The 22,335-nt window shown below is 30.5% G+C and overlaps 2 protein-coding genes and 1 pseudogene across 2 annotated transcripts; 1 reads left to right on the top strand and 2 right to left on the bottom strand.

Annotated features, from left to right (window-relative positions):
* Positions 1–15,258: 15,258 nt before the first annotated feature.
* On the bottom strand, positions 15,259–16,449 carry LOC149876338 (zinc finger MYM-type protein 1-like). The gene has a single exon (XM_090075601.1). It carries the CDS (start codon positions 16,447–16,449, stop codon positions 15,259–15,261), a length of 1,191 nt encoding a protein of 396 aa, XP_089931727.1.
* A 37-nt stretch (positions 16,450–16,486) lies between these two features.
* LOC149876337 (zinc finger MYM-type protein 1-like) lies at positions 16,487–17,092 on the bottom strand. The gene has a single exon (XM_090075600.1). It carries the CDS (start codon positions 17,090–17,092, stop codon positions 16,487–16,489), a length of 606 nt encoding a protein of 201 aa, XP_089931726.1.
* Positions 17,093–20,202: 3,110 nt separating this feature from the next.
* LOC149876336 (uncharacterized) lies at positions 20,203–21,423 on the top strand (annotated as a pseudogene).
* The last annotated feature ends 912 nt before the right edge of the window (positions 21,424–22,335 follow it).

Raw genomic sequence — 22,335 nt, 5'->3', positions numbered from 1 at the left:
GAAATATATAAAGTTAAAAGATTATCTTAAAAGTAAATATAGACTTTAATTTAGATTAAAAGGTCTCCATTTTTATTAAAAATCTCTCCTTTTTTAGATTTCTTTGAAAATAATATTAAAACTTTTAACTTCTTTTAATCAAAAAATATAAAATAAAAGTTTTATGAAAAAGCTGTTTTTACTTTTTAAATAAATGATCATTGTAATTTAATATTATTTAAAAAAGAGCACTATATTTACAAAAAAGGTGTGAGAGGTTTATTGGCATTTTTTGTTGTTTTGAGTCATTGTGCGTCATTTATGGATGGCAAAATAAACTTGGTTTGCATAAATTTTCTTCACTGCGGATATTTCGAAATTCCGACACAAAGTTATTGTCCTAATTTATAACTTTTTTTCCGGGACAATCTTTTCCTTTGTCTCGTTATTTTTTTCCGGGACATTTTTCGTCTCGTTGAACTTTAGAAAGTTCAGTGGAGTTCGCCTAACTTTCATTAAGAAAAGAATTTTTGTGCTTGTACCATCCATCTTTAAAGGTTTTCTCAGTACGTCAGACATAATATTGTCCCTTTTCTTCTTGATGACTTTTTACATTTCGAATATAAATAGGGCTTTTTTTAAGGCATTTTCCATTTAGTGAGCCTAAAGTGGTTTGTCGGAAACTGCATGGTTGACCATTATAGTCAATGGTATTAGGTAGTATACTTTTATTATAGGGGAAAACCTCATTGAATGGGACAGTTTTTGCAAAATGCTTTTTAAACGTAGATAAAATTATTTAATATATATATTTAAATATGTTTGATAACCACCGGTTCTTGTTCAATGATATAGTAAAACAAAAAAATTGGGTTTGCATTTGGCTATTGGAAAAAAGAGAGTTTTATTGGAGCATGATATTCATTAAGTATGTCTCATTGAATGGGACAAACATAAAAGAATTCAAAACAAACGTATTTAATTCAATCATTTTTCAAATTAGTTCATTAATTGTAAGTTTAGTTAAATATATAGATACATACATAAAGACCACACAAAAAATATTTTTAACTTTAAAAATTTTAACTCTAATTAAATTTCAATCATAGTAGAACTTTCTCATATTATATTTAGTTATTTTTATTTAAGTAAAATATTGCAGTATAAAAGTGTGTAAATAATACCCATTACCCATGGGGATAAAAGTAAGGGACTGCAGCATCCCTCTGCTGAGCTGTAAACAATACTTTATTAAATTCATTCAATAGGTAGTACTTTGTCCAATTCAATATGCGCATCACTTTATCCAAAAATGATTAATCACACCGAAAATACCATTAATTAAGCTTGAATGTTTTACTCACTGCAGTACTAGAGACTGCTATCTATTTAAGGATGGAGTTTTATTTTCCATAACTTCAATTAATTGCTGCAAAATCAGAAAAAAAAAAAACATTTTTAAAAATTACTTTTTACATTCGAAAACACAATAACATCGATTGTCGTTACGGTCATGGAGCAATAGGATGGATGAGTCGATCAATTAAATTCTTGTTTCTATCACTCTTTGTTACAGGAATTTGAGTATCCTTACATCGATGCTTGTATAAGAATCTGAGTTTGTCCCATTCAATAATCGTCCCATTCATTAAGGTTCTCCCCTAAGCAGTAAAAACTTAACGGAGAAAGTCGAGTTACTAATAAAACGAATGACATAACCCAAATCGTTAGCCTGTTTAAAATTTCAATCTCAAAATCAAGAAAATCCTCATCACAACATCGCACATCTTGTAAGTAATGAAAATGATTTTCTTAAGCTAATAAAAAATGCCTATTTGCCACTTCAAAATTTCTTTTTCAATTCAAAATAATTTTCAAAGGCAATTCTATTAAGAAAATGCAAAAATTAAATTTTAAAGCAACTTATTTGTCTTGTTAATAAAACTAGAAAAATGTATGAACTAGATAAACATTCATAGAAATATGTATGAGCTAGATAAACCTTCGTATTAGAAGCTTTATACTGAAAACTGAACTGAAGTATACATCAAAGTTTATTAAACGACACTGAGGATTGTTGGCAAAATTATCTTTGTTGTCTTTTAGGGTAATAAATGCTGAGTTCATTGCTAGACATTCTATTCTATCGTATATGTCCAAGTTTTTCGCAATTTTTTTAGCCTCTTTATTAATACTGTTATACTGTAATGTTACTTTAACACACTGTGTTTGTTAAATTAACATTAAATTTTTTTTTAAACCACAGATCACAAAGTTAATTAAAGACTCGAACTTCACAAACTAAATGGTGGACAAAAAAGAGCATTGGAAATGTTTGCAGATGATATAAAGAATATTAAGAAATGCAAAAGCACAAAATTACAAATATGGAATGATTGCCAAGGGGAGTTAGATGTTGGGGAAATAAAAGATTGTTTAATAAATGTAAATCAAATGTGCATATTCATGTATGCATTCTTCCTGAAAAATGAATAGAAAAGTTGAGCTACCATAAACATCACTTTTAGGTCTTTTACAGGAGTAAATTTAGACCTCCTTTGGTTTCTAACTTGTCCTCCTGTCCCTTTTATACTGCAATTTTTGTTTACAAACAAACTTTCATGTTTAATAAAAAATCAACATTATATATGTATGTATGTATGTATGTTTGTATGTATGTATGTATGTATGTATGTATGTATGTATGTATGTATGTATGTATGTATGTATGTATGTATGTATGTATGTATGTATGTATGTATGTATGTATGTATGTATGTATGTATGTATGTATGTATGTATGTATGTATGTATGTATGTATGTATGTATGTATGTATGTATGTATGTATGTATGTATGTATGTATGTATGTATGTATGTATGTATGTATGTATGTATGTATGTATGTATGTATGTATGTATGTATGTATGTATGTATGTATGTATGTATGTATGTATGTATGTATGTATGTATGTATGTATGTATGTATGTATGTATGTATGTATGTATGTATGTATGTATGTATGTATGTATGTATGTATGTATGTATGTACATACACATCAAAAACCTCTTTATTTGAAGATATATTACTGATGCGGTTAGAAATCATTTATGCGGAAAATATTACTAAAATATACAAAATATCTAATTTAATACAGTATAACAGTATTAATATAGAGGCTAAAAAAATTGCGAAAAATTTGGGCATATACGATAGAATAGAATGTCTAGCAATGAACTCAGCATTTATTACCCTAAAAGACCACAAGGATAATTTTGCCAACAATCCTCAGTGTCGTTTAATAAACCCCGCTAAACCAGAACTCGGGGAAATTAGTAAAGTTTTATTAGATGATATTAATAGCAGAGTGAGAAAAGCCACCCCCGTACACCAATTGCATAATACAAAAGAAGTAATAGAATGGTTCAAGTTCATACCAGACAAAAAGTTATGTACTTTTATTCAATACAACATTAACTAGTTCTACCCTTCTATTTCAAAACAATTACTTCAAGATTCTTTAATACACGCTATGAAGTTCACCTTAATTCCTGATGAATCAATCAATATCATCTACCATACTAGGAAAACTTTACTTTTCGCAGGAAATAATATGTGGAGCAAAAAATCAGGCGACTCTGGTTTCGACGTTACTATGGGAAGTTTTGACGGAGCCGAACCGTGCAAGTTAGTAGGCCTATACATATTATATACTATTGCCAGTGAATACGGGCTCAATATCACAGGAATTTACAGAGATGATGGTTTCTGCTGCTTCTATAATATCAGCGGCTCTCAGTCTGAAAAAATTTTTAAAAATTTTGTCAACATTTTTAAAGATAAATTGAACCTTACTATTACAATTAAATCTAATTTAAAAATTCTAAACTTCCTCGACACCACACTTAATCTCCTTGACAGTACTTTTCAACCTTACAGAAAACAAGGAGATAACCCTATGTATATCAACGACAACTCAATCACCCACCTAATATCATCAAATCGATACCGAAAATGATTTCTAACCGCATCAGTAATATATCTTCAAATAAAGAGGTTTTTGATAGAGCCGCACCGTTTTATAACAACGCTCTCAATTCTTGCAGATTTAAAGGAAAAGTTTTTTTCAATCAAAACACGCCAAAACGTGATGCAGGATTTCGAAAACGAAACGTTATTTGGTTTAACCCTCCGTTTTCACTGAACGTTAGAACAAACGTAGCAAAGATATTTTTGGGTTTAATTGATAAATCTTTCCTAAAGAACATAAATTTCACAAACATTTTAACCGGAACAACGTAAAAGTTAGTTACAGCTGCCTCCCAAATATTAAGAAAGATATTACTGCTCATAACAAAAGAATTCTAATACTACTGACAATAATAGCCAATCATGCAATTGCCGACAAACCGCTGCATACCCACTAAATGGAAAATATCTTAAGAAAAATCTTATTTATATTTGCAATGTAAAATCTCAGCAGCAAGAAAAGGGGCATTATTACATTGAGCTCACTGAAAAAACCTTTAAAGACAGATGGTATAAGCATAGAAATTCTTTTCATTATGAAAGTAAGGCAAACTCCACTGAACTTTCTAAATTTGTATGGGAGTGAAAAAGTAAAGGTTTAGAACCCATCCTTACGTGGAACATTCTCGATCAGGCAGAGCCATTTAAACCTGGTGGTAATTACTGTAATTTGTGCTTGACCGAAAAGTACCACATTATTACTTCGAAACTAGACTTGCTCAATAAACGAAGCGAACTAACATCAAAGTGCCGCCACGAAAATAAATTTTCAATAAAAAACTTTAATGCCATCATAGCAGACACTCCATAGCACTTTTTTCGTTTTTTTTGTCGTTACGTTTTTTTACGGTTTATAACATCTGATGATCGCTATTGCGTGAAACTTTAAGTAATGTGATATAAACCAAGCTAATTATTTAGTTTATATAATAATAATAATAATAATAATAATAATAATAATAATAATATATTCGCTCTACTTATTCTACGCTGTATTTAGCACTCTTACTGGAAAAATTAACATAATTTCTACAATTCTATATATATATATATATATATATATATATATATATATATATATATATATATTTTGAATAGAAATAAATGGCAACCACTCGAAATAATATGGCAACCACTCGATCTTCTACTGTGGTGTGGGTTGTTGGTAAACCTACACAAACTCTGTCGACTGCCAGACTTTCTTCAAGAGGGTATGTTCTTCGGAGGTTGCTCTTCTATCATGTAGAAGAGAAAGAAGAAGTGAAAAAAAGTATTTGGGCAACAATTGAAGCAGTTCTTCGTGGTTCCAACCAGGAAGAGTGCACGGCGGTCAGAAATATTAACACGATCAAGAGACGATACAACATTATTTGTTAGAACTTTCATCTTCTTTTTCGTTAAACCACTTGTGCTTAGTGTGCTGGAAGCGGAAGGAGTCTGATATTTATCATCATAAGAGGAACTTGAGCTACTTTCACTCACAATGTCAACTGCTGATGAAGAAGAAATGAGTTCTGTTTTTTCCATCAGTTCCGCTTTACTGCTTTGACGCCTCAATGAACTATAAAAGTACATAACTTTTTGTCAGTTCTTGAAGCAATATCGTCTCTTGATCGTGTTAATATTTCTGACTGCCGTGCACTCTTCGTGGTTGGAACCACGAACCACAGATCGCCTTTCTCTGCGGATTGTGCTATACGACAATAATAAATCTTTTATAGAGTGGACGGGGGGGGAGGATTTCCGGAGCCCCGCGTGTGTACAAACAATTTTTTAAAGTAATATTTTAAATATTTAAGTAGTTTTTACTTTTAAAAAGATTTAATTAACTTTTATTTTACATGGGAGAGAGGAAGAATTCCAACTCAAAGAATTGACAATGCAGAAAGAAACTTTATGACGAATATCTGTTGCTAAAAAAACACCGACAATCAAAATTGGACAGCTGTCAAATGAAAGAAGTACTTTTCCATGCTGATCTTGAAGAACTTTTTGATATATCAACCAAAAATGCATCAGAAATTATGAAAAACGATGAAGATAAAGCATTTTTACATCAGTAGCAAGAACATCCATTAAGTTGTAGCATGGCAGGAATTGATCGGAATTTAACAGCTAGGGAGGCACGAAAACGAGTCAGAGAAACTAAAATGGAATTGAGGCGTCAAAGCAGTAAAGCGGAACTGATGGAAAAAACAGAACTCATTTCTTCTTCATCAGCAGTTGACATTGTGAGTGAAAGTAGCTCAAGTTCCTCTTATGATGATAAATATCAGACTCCTTCCGCTTCCAGCACACTAAGCACAAGTGGTTTAACGAAAAAGAAGATGAAAGTTCTAACAAATAATGTTGTATCGTCTCTTGATCGTGTTAATATTTCTGACCGCCGTGCACTCTTCCTGGTTGGAACCACGAACCACAGATCGTCTTGCTCTGCGGATTGTGCTATACGACAATAATAAATCTTTTATAGAGTGGACGGGGGGGATTCCCGGAGCCCCGCGTGTGTTCAAACAATTTTTTAAAGTAATTTTTTAAATATTTAAATAGTTTTTACTTTTAAAAAGATTTAATTAACTTTTATTTTTCATGTTCAATGACCAGAGCACGCTTCTTTTGGTCCTGTATGTAATTGATCATAATAAGGGCCCCTTAAGAAAACTTCCTCGGGGCCCGAAATTTCTCTTGGCTGCTATGTTTATAACTAATAAGAATCTCGTTATACATCTTAAAAAGACAAAGTTAGTGTTTAATAAACCAGTACTCTTTAATTTATGCATTCTTAATTAAAGCAAGAACATAATAATTGACTTTCATTATGGTTACATGAAAAACAAATTTGCAGAGAAAGTAGAACTATTATACACAGATATGGACAGTTAAATTTACGAAATAGAAGCTGATGGCTTTTACGAAGTTATTGTTTCAGATATTTAAGCTAGATTTGATGCGAGTGAGTGTAAGTCAAATCAACCAAGTGGATGAAGTAAAAAGGTTAATAGCATGTTCAAACTTGATCAAAGATCAATTCAAATCTAAAAAATATTCAATCCAATTGTCGGATGCAAGAGTAGACAAGTAATTTAAATTTGTAAAAAGTCAGTTGTTAAAAATAGTGTTACATTTGAAGACTATGAAAACTGCTTGTTAATGAAGAAAAATATAATTAGATCTATGAATGTGATTCGAAGTCGAAAAATTTGAAGAATATACTGAAGAAGTACATAAATTGATTTTGACCTTTAACGGTAATAAACGTGTAGTTATGAATGAAATACATTATGAAAGTTAAAATGTTTAGCGCTCTATTCTGCTGCTCCTTCGGAATTAAGCGTATAAAAAATTATATATTGAATATGAAAATGTATTGTGAAATGTATAAAAGTTATTGATCTGATGGTGAAGTGTTAAACATTTCCAAAAATGGTCGTAACTTGAAAAGAGAAAGATCAAAATCTATCTATATAAACTTGATTTATTAAAGTTTATTTTTCAGAGAGTTCCAAAGTAGCTACGGAGCGAAGCACTATAAAGGATGAAGGTGGGTCAATATTAAACTCTATCATTAACAAGCTACTGTTTGTGATGCACTTACCAAGTCATAACATTGCTGAACCTGATTCAAAACTAAAAAAAAGATTAAATGAGGATCTTACGTTAAAAGAATGGAGCAAACCTATAAATAGAGTTGATAATGCTGGATATCATCATGATCTGTGTTACATTTTGAATAAAGACATATCAACTCGAAATAATGTATGCAATAAACAAATGTTGAAAGAAATGGATAGTATTGGTAACCCTACGTTTAGCGCCGAATCAACTCATTTATACATAACCGTTTTTGATGATTTAGTCAAAGAATAAAATAATATTTTTTATTCTTCGGTAAAAATGACTTTTGTTGAAGCTAGTTTAAAGAAGATTAAAGACATAGTGTGTATTTGTTTTTGCCTTTTGAAGCTATGATTTTTGGTGGTATGTGAACTGTGAAAAATCCTGTTGCATCACAGCTTAAAATATTTGATGGTTAAAACTGGTAACATATAAAAACATTTACATAACTTTCAAATAATTCTTTAATAAATGCAGATAAATCGACCAAGACATAGTGTAGAAAAATTTGTATCCAATTTGTAAAGTTTAAAGTATTAGAGCCGAAACCAAAACCAACCAAATAAAACCAAAAACAAAACCAACGTTTTCAGTTGGTGTTAAGGTAAGAATAATTAAGAGAATGCACATCTTTGAAAAAGGTTACACAACCAGATGAGCTGAAGAAGTTTTTACAGTATCTAAAGTGCAAAATCCTATTCCATGTAATATATATCTGACCATTTTTTGCTTCATGGCGTTTTTTTTTTTTTTTTTTTCTATACTATTGAATCATGTTAAACCATTCAAAGTTTTTCTTATTTTCTCATATTTAGGGCAAAAATTATACTTTTTTTACTTTTTTCTTATTTTGCCAAATAGTATCATTTTTTAGAATTTTAAAAAATTAGTTAAATGGTCAATGGTACAACATGGACGTTGTACCTTTGACCGAGGTATGTTGTTCCTTTCACCATTATGTTATTACTAAAAATTCATGGGTTGTTTGGACTTATTCAACATATTATAGCTTTTCTTTGTATTATAAAGAAACCTCTGGCCAACTTCATATCAATAAAAGCTAATAAAATCATTTTGTAGCAAATCAAAGTTGTCTAAATTTCTTGCAATCTAGGGAAGATTTGTGCACCATAGATCATTTTCTATCTAAGCCCGCCTCACTTTATTGTTAGAAAATCAAGTTTTAAGTTATGCAACTCAGTCAGCTGATTGGTAATACTAGTTTCCTTTTTCTTTTTAATCATATTCTAAGTGTCAAAGGACGTTGCCGGGGCAGGTTATAACCGAAAAACAATTTTAGATGGTCTGAAATAAACTTTTGTTTCTTTTATAGTTTTACAATACTAAGTAACAGATTTTTTTTTTGTATTTCAAGCTTTTTTTTTTAACAATAACTACTAAATGCAACATTACGTAAGTCCCCTCTCAGCTTAGGTTTTATCTAGTCTTGTACAAAGGGCAACTGATTGTCCATGTGCCTAGGACAGTGTCTCAAAGTATATCTATGGTCATAATCTTTACGACTTTGTTTTATTTAAATATTTTTTGAAATAAATAAAGGAAAATTACATCAATTATCAATTTTATTTCGATTCACTCACATTTTTTTTAGTTGGATGCTCTTTGCATGAAATGGCTAGGTTTGAGGTCGGAAATTCAAATGTGATTGAATTGTAGAAAATATATTTTCTAATAAATGCTTTTATCATTTTAGATTTAAGAGCAAAAATATTATTCTTTAATTTGGAATACTAGTTAGTGGCCTACGTACAATTAAAAATTGGCTAATTGCACCTAGGTTCACTGATTTTAAAATACTTTTACTTGACGGAATTTTATATTTATAAGTAACTATATTGTTGCCAATAGGAAGTAATGTTATGTGATCATACTAAAAATCTAGCATAAGATACACGAATCTCCCCTAAATAGGTTTAGAAACCTCCAGAAACCTCTTAAAATCCAACTACAACCATAATATTTAGCTGTCATATTCATTTAAATATGACCATAAGATAATGATGTCTAGATGATCCGTGACCAAAAAAATGGTAGTAAAATTCTCATTTTGGTATCTTCAAATCCAAATCAGAAATATTTTTCATCTTGTGTAAATTTATTGACTCCTGACTTCTTAAGATATTTAAATTTTCAAACTAAACCAATAACTTTTATAACTTCTGCGCATAATGTCAAAAGTTTCTTTCGACCTTCAAATTTCACGAAACTATTTCAATTTTCTTGTTTGCTTTTTCTAGTTCTATATCAAGTACATTTACTCCAAAATCAATTTTATCATAACTTTTTTTATTTAAACTTGTGTAAGACTGAAGATTAAAAAACGATCTGTTTTGGTATTGGTTTTATTTCTCTTGGAGAGGTGTTTTTGACATTTTCATTTAAATATAAAATAACTTTCATTTCAGGTGTATCATTTAAAGTATGTGATTTTCCCTCGTACCTTTTTGTAATAGTTGTCTTTCCTAATTTGGCTTGTTCAAATGAATTTCATTTATTAGCCATTAATAAAAGAACTGGTTTTTCAACCAAAGGTCGGAGGAGCACCATTCAGCATGTATTCCTTAAATTTAACACATAGAAATACAAGTAATGGTGGGATGTTATTTCTAGTAGCATTAATGGCTGTAATGATTATTGCGCTGTTGCCTCATTCTGCACTTGTCATACTTCCTACTTGTTTTTGCCTTTTGAAAATATGATTTTTAGTGGTATATGAACTGTGGAAAATCCTGTTGCATCACACCTTTAAATACTTGATGGTTAAAAATGGTCACATATTGAAACATTTTTATAACTTTCAATTCTTTATTAAATGCAAATTAAGTTACCAAGATACATTAGCTGTGGTTTACGTAGAGATAACTTATCATTACATCTTATTGAGAAAAGCACCAACCTTGTTCCTTCACATTTTAAACAAAAACATACTAACAGATTTGATTATACATTTTTCTACTCTTACTTCTTTATGGCTGTATAGAAATTAAGTAAAGCTATATAGTCAACCTGATTATCAAGTTGCTACAGCTGTCAACTAACTTAATAACTGAAATTGATCATCATACAATTATACATAAGTACATGAATTAATGATAATTTTCATAAAACTACCCTCTTTTAGTTCGCGAAATATCAAAGAGCAACATGGATCAGTCGAAGGTACAACGTCCTACGCTGGTCAAAGGTACACGAGATGGGTTTCTTTAACAATTATCATCTCAATCCCCATTTAGGCTAAGAAATTATCATCTTCGCCTTTACATAAAAAAAAGATATTGATTATTGTTGATAGTATCATAAGTTAACCAGACAACTTTTTATGGCTGTCTTATTATCAAAGTAAGATAAACTCAAATATTTACTTTTTAAGAGCTAAAAGTTACAATTTCTCGTGGATCAACACAATCTATCCCAAGCATGATTAGAAGAGTTGTCATAGACTAATATTTCAAATAGCACTTCATGTTTTTTCGAAATGATAATAGTAGGCCAATAGGATGAGGTGACTAAAGGTACAACGTGGTCAATAGTACAATAGGTTCCTCTCTCTCTCTCTCTCTCTCTCTCTATATATATATATATATATATATATACAGTTAGAGAAATAAGTATCCGAACAAAACATTTTATTATGGAAAATAAACTTAGTCAGGTTATTTCAGAAAAATAAACTTTATAAAAATAAAAAAAAATGATTATTCTGAAAGAAAATTTCATTATGAACTCAATATGCAAAAAAAAAAAAATCGATAATATTATTTAAATGATAAAAAATTAAGTTACATTAAACTATGCATTTTTTAGCATTAAATAAGTATCCGAATAAAATTTTAAAGATTTAGGCTTAAAGATTAACGCTTCTTCGTGTAATTATTTTTATGACTTTTTAATATCGAGTTGGACCACCTTGAGCTTTTATGACTTCTGCAAGTTGACATGGCATCGAATCAACTAATTTCTTTGTCATATCTGATTCAATATCAGCCTAAGCTTCTTGGAGCATGATCTTTAGCTCTTCTTTTCTTTTTAGACATCGCGTGCCACATTTTTTATCCAGATAGCCCAGTGATGTTCAATTGGATTGAGATCTGGACTTTGCGCTGGCCAAAATTGAGAGTTGAACAAGATATATATTCAATTACACAATGTAGAAATAATAAAAAACATTAATTCCGTAACAATTGCAATCATATTGTCGTCACTGTAAAAACTGCGTTTTTTACGAGTGTAGAACGAAATAAATTAGGTATTATTACCTCAAAAAATCATTGCAGGTATTATATAAAGGAAATCCGAAAATGCTTCTGCACATGATGCACCTTTCAAAAACATGGCACCGTTTTTTTTTATAAATTGGTATCACATGTGTTTTATAATTTGCAATTCACTACAAATTATAATTAATTAGAAATTGAAAAAACCCTGATCTGAACCGCTTTTCATTGAAATTTAAAACAAGTACTTGATAATAACGGTGGACTAGTTAGATAAGTTTTATTACAAAATTCCAAGTGTCTATGTCGCAAACCTGAAAAACTCTGAAAATCGAACCTTGAAATAGATGCCCTGCAGATAAAAATTGTAACTTACAGCAATTTGTAATTAAAAACATGGCGCTCAAATCACTTCATAACTAACGCATAACAAGATTTTAAAAAAGTCTTTTTTGGGTAACAGTAACAATATATTTTTCGCAAATTAAAAATTTAGTTTTTTTAATTTGCAAAGAACAGCTTCATCCAGCACCTTTACTAATGTACATTTAATTGTTTGATTCTGTCGCTCTACTAATCCATTTGCTTGAGGATGATATACACTTGTCATTCTTTGAATTGTTCCTGTTTTTGAGTAAAATTCTTTAGAAATTTCATTTACAAACTCATGACCTTGGTCATTTATTTGAATTTCAAAACAACCATATCGACATATCAAAAATAAAAGCCACATTTCTAGCAGTTTTATCAGTAAGTGCTTCTGCTTTAACCCATTTACTGAAGTAGTCGACTAATACAACCAGATATTTGTAACCATTAACTTCTAGTAGTTAAGTTAAATCAATTCCTACTTGCTTCATATTGCCTTTTGGAACTAAAATATTTTTCAGCAATGGTTTTGACTGAAATTTCCTAATTTTCGACTTTTTACATTGGTGACATTCAGAAACATAGGTTATAATATCCTTTGTCATTGCATACCAAAAAAATCTACTTTGAATGTGATGGGTAGTGTTATTAATACCTGTATGACCAGATAAAGCTTTAGGCTCAACAGAGACATCGTTAACTTGATGAACAAGCTTTATTACATTTTGTTGTTCATCTCCAAATAACTTTTCTCTAAAAAAAGCTATAAACCATAAATATAATAAGAAAAAAAGCTACAAATTTTTTCAGTGTTTATCTGGTTGTAAATTTTCGTGTTTATCTGGTAATTAGGTTCAAGTTGTAACACGATAGTTGTAACACGATAAAAATGACAAAGTTGTTTAAAACATTTTGAAGTAATAGGAAACTTTTGCAGCTTTATTTAAATGATATAACTCATTATTATGAACTATAAATGGCATTGTTTGTCTTCTGAAATTGGCTTTATTACCTTTATTTAAAATTTCTTTAGGATATGTTTTATATTTTAAATAACTAAATATGTCAGCAAATCTGGCGTGCATGTATTGTTTATTTGTAATTTCGCTAAAAATAACTTGAGAGTAAAATTTCTCAAAAGGAGAGTTAAAACCTCAGACAAGTTTTTAACTCCGCGGTAAAAATTTCAGAGCAGATTTTTACTGGGGAGTGAAAAAAAAGTGGGAGTAAAAATCTCATACTACACCGCCTACGCCAGTTCTGGCGATCCCATTACGGGACATTAAATCTCCATGAAAGGCACGCTGGAGCCTGTATGAACCATTGTTGTACTGTAAAAGATTCACCAGAGCTGGTCTGCCAGATGGCAGCTGTCATGTGGTCCTATTACGGCATCCCAGTCCTGGAGCTCCAATAATGGTCCGATATATATACACAGATGGCACGCCAGAGCCGTTTAGTCACAACTAGACCACTGCTTTTAAAATATAGTCTTACAATAACATGTTCTATGTTAACTTTTCTGTTTTTCGTTTTTTAGAATAAATATGATAAAATTCTGAGTAAAATCAAGTACAAACTTTAACTTTAATTTGTTCAAATTCAGTTTGTTTACTAATAGTAAAGAAAAAATATTTGTATAAGTTGTCATTTTAGACCAAAGAAACTTAGATATTAGGTCTAAAATGATAATTGCTAACTAACTTACAACTGTTGGTAGCTGCCAACATAGTTACTTATTAATTACTTGTGCAGAAACCTCAAATTTCAAATAATTAGCCTTTCTTACACAATTTAAGTATATTTAAGTTCTTAACTACCAATTCTGTGTGCTAGAAGATTAATAACACAACTGCATGGTAGGCAACTGAGTTTCTTTTTGAAATAAAATATTTTGGCAAAGTGGCATTGTAATAAGATTATTTAATTCCTGTATAACTGTAGCCATAATATACAACAGTAAGTATAACAGTATATAATGCATGTAAAAAAGTATAGTAGATGATTTAAATATTTCTTTATTCAAAAATTTATTAAATAATACATTATCAAAGTTTTATGGTGTTTTTACATGCATTTATATCTTAAACTAGAAGTGATTATTCCTAAACTTTAAAGGATAATTATTGACATTTAAAGATATAAACTTATATGTATCGTACATTTTTTGACAACATTCAAAATATATGTCATCAAAAAGTTCCATTAAATATTTTTTAAAGTTGTTTTTAATAACAAGACAAGAGCAATTTACTCAATTATTGAGAGTTGGAATATTATAAAGAATAATCTATGAATAAAGTAACATATGATATAAAAAAATTGATATTTTGTATATAATATTCTTATTAAATAAAATATCCATTTATTGCATTTATGTATTAAGTAATCCTAGAAGGAACCCTTGAGTTGTTTGTACATACATACATACATACATACATACATACATACATACATACATACATACATACATACATACATACATACATACATACATACATACATACATACATACATACATACATACATACATACATACATACATACATACATACATACATACATACATACATACATACATACATACATACATACATACATACATACATACATACATACATACATACATACATACATACATACATACATACATACATACATACATACATACATACATACATACATACATACATACATACATACATACATACATACATACATACATACATACATACATACATACATACATACATACATACATACATACATACATACATACATACATACATACATACATACATACATACATACATACATACATACATACATACATACATACATACATACATACATACATACATACATACATACATACATACATGCATGCATACATACATACATACATACATACATACAGGCCCTTTCAGAGACTGAGTGAGGCCCGGGCCATTTACAAATTTTGAGGCCCTTACCATAAAATAACTGCCATTGCATAATAAATAAAAAAACAGCAAATTAGTAATAATTTTTATTTTAAAAATGCTTTTCTTGCTTTTGCTTTTGCAAATGCACTGACAACTGTTGAAAAATCGAGTTTTCTTGCAATATCACAGTTAATATTCAACATTGCAAGTCCATTCAAGCGTTCTTGTCCCATGGTTGAACGGTGATAGTTCTTTACTTGTTTCAACACATTGAAAGACCTTTCTCCTGAAGCCACTGAGACAGGCAAACTGATAAAAATTCGCAAAGCAATTGATATGTTAGGAAAAACACCAGACAGTCCAAGTTCTAATATTTCTTGAAACAATTCTTTTGGTTTGCAATCTGATGTAAAGTTTGTGGAGTAAATTTGTTTCAGAAAGATTATCTCATCAGAAATATCAGACAGTATTTCCTTGTGGTACTTTTTTTGAAAGTTTGTTGTGGCACTGAGTAGTTCTTCATTGCTCATCTTGCTGAAGTGCCAAAGAAATCCAAAAATACAACAAATTTGTTGTTGTGACTCAAATCGACGTTTAAGACCTGCTAGAATAGAGCCGATTATTACATAAAATACATTGATTTTATAGTGCTGTTCTGAATCAAATTGTGTTTTCAACTTTCGAGTGGTAGAAAATTCTGGTGAAATGTCAATATTCATTGCAATTAATTTTGACTCATTCAGAACAGCATCCCATTTTTCACGAATCTGTTGAATGCTGTCCATGAGATTTTTAGTGTTTTCCATTTCAACATCTAGAGTTGCATTTCTTGCCTCAATTATAAGATTGGTTTGGTGAATCATTGTGAGGAGCTTCATCCATATAGATGACATTACAATGCATTCAAATTTTGACAAATACTTTTGAATGGACTGAAGTTCTGACTGAACTGATACTGTGAGATTGAGAGATTGCAGCCCTTTTAATGCTGTTCTCAGTGAATTCAAGTGATGGGCAACTGGTTTTACTGCTTCAATCCTTGCTGACCATCGGGTCTTGGAAATACCATGTAGTGAAGCAGGTACATGTTGCTTGAGAATTTCCCACCTTTGTGGACTACTGCTGAAGAAATTGTACATTTGCTGCACAATTCCAAAGTAAAGAATTGCTTCTTTGCATGATTCAGCACAGTCAACACCAACAAGGTTTAAAGTGTGGTTTCCACAGCTGGCAAACATACAGTTTGGGTTTTCTTCTAGCAAAACTGCTTGCACACCTTTGTATTTTCCAGCCATGTTTGGACCATTGTCGTATGCCTGACCAGTACACAGTTTAAAATCTATGTTCAATAAAGTTAGAACGTGAAGAATCCTTGCTGCAATTTCTTTTCCAGTTTTTTTTTGAGTAATCATCAAAATAGAGAAACCGTTCTTCAATGGAAAATTTAGATCCATCAATTTTTATATAACGGATAATGAAAGTTGTTTGCTCCTTGTGAGAGCAGTCTGGTGTTGCATCAACAACAATTGAAAAATATTTGGTGTTTTGAATCTCTTCAATAATTTTGGTTTTAACAAAAGATCCACAGAGTTCAATAAATTCATTTTGAATCCGGGTGGACAGATAATAAACTTGTAAGCGCTTTTTGTTTAGTTGAGATTCATGGACCTTTTTCACATGCTCTGATAAAATTGGATCATATTTGCTGAGGAGCTCAATTATTCCGAGAAAGTTTCCATTGTTAGGGTCATAAATGTGTTGACTGGAACCAAATAAAGCAAGCCCACGTTCAGAAAGAAAAAGAATGACGTTCAAAAGGCGCTCAAGAAGTTTTGTCCAATTACTGGTTTCAGTTGACAATTCTGTTATTAGTAAATTATCAATAGAACTTTTTCTGATGGCTGCTCTACTGGCTGATTTCCATTTGAATACATACATACATACATACATACATACATACATACATACATACATACATACATACATACATACATACATACATACATACATACATACATACATACATACATACATACATACATACATACATACATACATACATACATACATACATACATACATACATACATACATACATACATACATACATACATACATACATACATACATACATACATACATACATACATACATACATACATACATACATACATACATACATACATACATACATACATACATACATACATACATACATACATACATACATACATACATACATACATACATACATACATACATACATACATACATACATACATACATACATACATACATACATACATACATACATACATACATACATACATACATACATACATACATACATACATACATACATACATACATACATACATACATACATACATACATACATACATACATACATACATACATACATACATACATACATACATACATACATAAATACATTTTGATAACGTAAAATGATATCAGGTTTACTTAGCATCCAATCGTCAAAAACAATTTTCAATTTCCCTTTATATAGCTCTTATAGCCCTGCATCAATAGGTTGTAGTCGATGTGTGGAGTGTGTTGCGTATAAATCCTAAGCAACCCTCTGGTGTACCATTTCAAAATTCTTTTTTAAAAAGAAATTTAGGAAATTTAAAAAGTGGTGGGATTGTGTTGCAGATTTGTCATCAATTTATCAGGTATGCTAACAAATATTCTAAGTGTCTTTAATCAAATTTAATTGCATTTTTTAAAACTGATTATCTAATGGGGAAAAAATAATATATTAGATTTTTTGGGATAATGGAAAACAATTAATAAGTTTTATTTCAAGCTCATCTACTGGTAGTACCAAATATTTTGAGAGCTAAATCCATCAGATCTTTCACCTTGAGATGTTCAACTTTTTGCACTTTATAAAGGATTCGTTATTCCAGTAGATCGTAAATCATTTTTATAAAGGATTCGTTATTCCAGTAGATCGTAAATCATTTTTTAATAGATATGCTTTCAATAATATGATACTTTTGTTAAATAATATATCAAATTACTGTTCACCAATTTCACTTAAAGTTCCCGAGTAGCAAACAATATTGGCGCGATATTGGGTATCTTGGCCAACATTGACCAAGATAACCAATATAATACCAATATTGGCATTCCAATATTGGGGCTATATTGGTTTACAGTATTCCGCCAATATTGGCTAACAATATTGGCGCAATATTGGTTCACAGTAATGTGCCAATATTGTTGAAGATACCCAATATCGCGCCAATATTGGCATTCCAACACTGGCCAATATTGGCATGTCAATAGTCACTTTTACATGTCTGTACGCATGCGTAACTTTAACCGAAATTTTATGAAGGCATTTTGTGTATTTTTTAGTACTAAAATTTGACAACTTGTGCTACAAAGAATTTCTTAATAGCTACTTAAATATTATATACTCACATTATTGTTTCATTTGTAGTAAGAAAAATCAACAATTTTTTAAAATGACCTTACGTTAGCAGACATCATTAAGTTTTTTTTCTTATAAAATTCCTGTTTTTAAATTAAAAATTAAGTTATGCAAAGAAGTGAAAGAATAGAATTCTTGGCGCTACTGCAGTTTCTTAGCCCCCCCCCCCCCCTCCTTTATTTTTTTATTTTTTTTTTTTATGATTGATTGTGATAGAGAACTTTATGCTGATTCAGAAAAATATAAAAACATAGACCTGAAAATTAACAGAAAGTGCTCTAACTCGAAGTCAAAGTTATGAAAAATCCCACTAAAAACCAGGGTTGGCGTTAAAAAACCCACCCAAAAAAACCCAGTTAAAAAAACATTTTATTCAAAGGATTCTCTTTGCTTGGTTTTTTTCTGTGATTTATTCATTTCAAAAAACATTTAAACATAATTATGACTAATTAAAAGGTAATTATTATTGAAAAGAGGATATGGATATGATCAGAATATAGTATTTAATAAGAATCCAAAATTTTTAAAAGACATGGTTTTTTTGAAATATTTCTGAAAAAATAGTTTTAGCATTTTTTACAATATACTTTCAGTGATCTCAGTGGCTTTCAATAACCATATCAAAGTCAGGCCTGTGTTCTATCTTACAAATTACTCAAGAAGCTTTTATTCAAACAGTATTATTATTTGTGTAGGATTAAGTATATTTAACTTGCATATTTCGATGCAATGTGTATATTTCAGAAAAAAATCTTTATAAGAATGCCATTCGGAAGTGGAAGGAAGAAAGGATGGGAGTGGAAGGAGGTCAGTGAGATAGAAGGGGACAAAAATAGTGTTCAGTGTGACCATTGTTCAGAGAAGATTAGTGGAAAAATTGAAAGAGTTCGTATTCATTTGGAGAAGTGTAGAGAGAGGAAGAAGGACACTGATGAATAAGAACCAAGACCTGGAAGCTCAATGAGCAATATTAGCCTCTTGTCAAATGAGTTAGATACTTCAATTTCCGAAGGATCTATTATGTCCAGCTCCACACCAGCAAAAAGGTTTAAAAGTAATAACTTAAATAACTCTATAGGTAGAACATCAAATGATCAGAAAGATGCCATAGACATGCAAGTTGCCCGGTTTTTTTTCAGCTCTAACATGTCTTTTAATTCAGTGGAAAATTGTAATTTTCAGAAACTTTGCTCTCTTCTTCGTCCTGGGTATGTCCCACCAAGCCGAAAGAAACTTGGTGGAGATCTATTAAATGAAGTCTATGATGATCTGTCAGCTGGGATAAAGAACGAACTGGAAACCAAAGACACGTTGGTAATTTGTCAAGATGGATGGTCTAGTATTCAGAATGACCCAATAATTGCTCACTCATTTTATGATGGAAAAAAGAGTTATCTGTACAACATAGTTGACTCAGGATCAGAAAAAAAAGCTGAAGAATACTGCTTCAAAATCATCAATAAAGCTATAGTTAGCATAAAAAATGATTCTAATAAGTTTGTATTTGCTGTCTGCACTGACAATGAAGCTAAGATAAAGAAAATGAAAGAGCTGATCAAACAAGAGTATCCTGATATGTTAACATATGGCTGTAATGCACACTATATGAATTTGCTACAGAAAGACATTTGCAATTCTTTTTCAACAATTCTAAAATAGGTTGTGGAAGTTCAGAAATATTTTAGAAATGTGCATATGGCCCATGGTTTATTAAAGGAAAAAGGTGGATGTATCCCTCAGCTGCCAAATGAAACACGCTGGAACTCTCAAGTTGCCTGCATTGAGACATACCAGAAAAATTATAACTTCTACGTGGAGATCTATGGAGAGAAGATGGAAGATTTTCCAGCTAATATTGGAAGAATAATTGAGAATATAGCCATCAAACGTGAGGCAAGTTGTCTTCTTAGTGAAATGAAAAAATTGGGGATTGCCTTAGACAAGATGCAGAGTGATTCTTGTCATCTCTCTGACGCAGTTCATATCTGGTATTCATTGATAAAGGATGAAGCCTATATAACTGACCATCGCTATGTAGATGATTACAAAAGCTTCATTGATAATGATAATGAAAACATTGCAGAACAATGGTTAGAGGACAGGAACCCTGATTTCTTGGGTTTACTATACAAGTTTAACTTGAAGGACAGGGAGGTGTTCCCCAAGCAAATGTTCTCAAAATCACTGAAGGTTATCTCTCCATCAGAATGGTGGAACATCATGAAAGGAAAAGTTACTAAATCTCAAATCAGGGATAAAGAGGTTTCTGCCAATTTCTGCAGCTTTCTAGCTTCTCTACACTCCTGTCTTGCTAGCTCAGCCTCAATTGAGAGATGGTTTTCAACCTTTGGATTTGTCTGGTCGAAGATCAGGAATCGTCTTGGTGCAGATAAGGCAATGAAACTTGGGAAGATTTACAAATCATTTCACAATAGCTCAGCAGCTGACAGCAGTTCCTGTGATGATATCGAATCTGATCAATAAGTAGGTAAGTAGTAGGAAAAATCGTTTTTAACTTCAGAATAACCATCTAAATTCTGAAAAAAATTCTATTTCTATTATCTAAGTGTAATTTATATTTGTTTTAGCTTATTCTTGATGATCCCAGAGGAAGTGTTTAACTGGAAATCTGTCAAAAACATCTGAAAAGCTGACAAGAATTGAAAATTATTGTAATAATCAAACAAAGTAAAATTATGTAAGGAGAATTTTATTTACAGTTCTTCAATTTATTAAATTTTCCTTGTAAAAGCTCTTTTCAATAAATAAATATAACTATTACCATGTGTTTTTAATTATTATTTTGAAAAAATTAAATGTGTAAAGATTGTTTGAATGCAAAATAGGTATTATGTCTTTCATTTTCTAAGCAAAAAAAACCATTTTTAAAAAAACCCAAAAAAACCCAAAAAAACCCAGTGGGCTGGGTTTTTTTTAAAAAACCCGGGTTTTTTCCAACCCTGCTAAAAACCCTAATATTCGCCTTTTTTTTTTCAAAACGCTTTCATTTGTAACGAAAATTAATTACTGTTACATTGCGCAATAAACAGACCTGGTTTCCATAAGCCTTTGCATTTTTATTTTAAAGTATTATAACGAAAATGTTATAACGAAATGAAATTAATGGAAGATTTCAAATAAAGGTTGAACGTAGAATTTGAGAATGTAGACAAATTGATGAATAATTATCATTATATCGTACGCTGGTTTTTTTTATTAAAAAAACGGTTTGAAGGTTACTATTTCTAAATTTTACATGTGATAAAACAACAATGAACTAAGTTTCAAAAGTTCTTCTTTTAGAAAACAAAACTGTTGAATTCTTTTTGAAAATTTATTACAAAAAGTACATTACTTGCAATATAGTTTACTTTCTAATAAATCAAAAAACGGCTATTTTCATTGCCACAAAAAATTGTGCTAGATAAACATTCTTTTACGACTTTTTTAACGTAGAAACCATGCTATTTATGTAATGCTTTTGTCAGCAAAAAGATCATTAACTTATTATTTTCAAAATGGCGAATATCAGAATAAAATTCTCTATCAGAATCAATTATAAAGAAAAGGGGGGAGAAACTAGAGTAGCGCCTATATATACATAGATATATATTGATAATAAACATCAAATAATACGAATTCTCTAAATACAAATATTAATTTATTATGAGAAATTTTCGCTGTATTATGGTTACCAGCATCATCAGCTAAGTACGGA

The sequence above is a fragment of the Hydra viridissima genome, unplaced genomic scaffold (assembly GCF_058129835.1).
Source record: "Hydra viridissima isolate aposymbiotic clone 2 unplaced genomic scaffold, HvirCarnegie_v1 scaffold_22, whole genome shotgun sequence".
NCBI lineage: Eukaryota > Metazoa > Cnidaria > Hydrozoa > Anthoathecata > Hydridae > Hydra > Hydra viridissima.
Note: the sequence above shows the minus strand (reverse complement) of the source record. Positions and strands in the feature narration are given on the sequence as shown.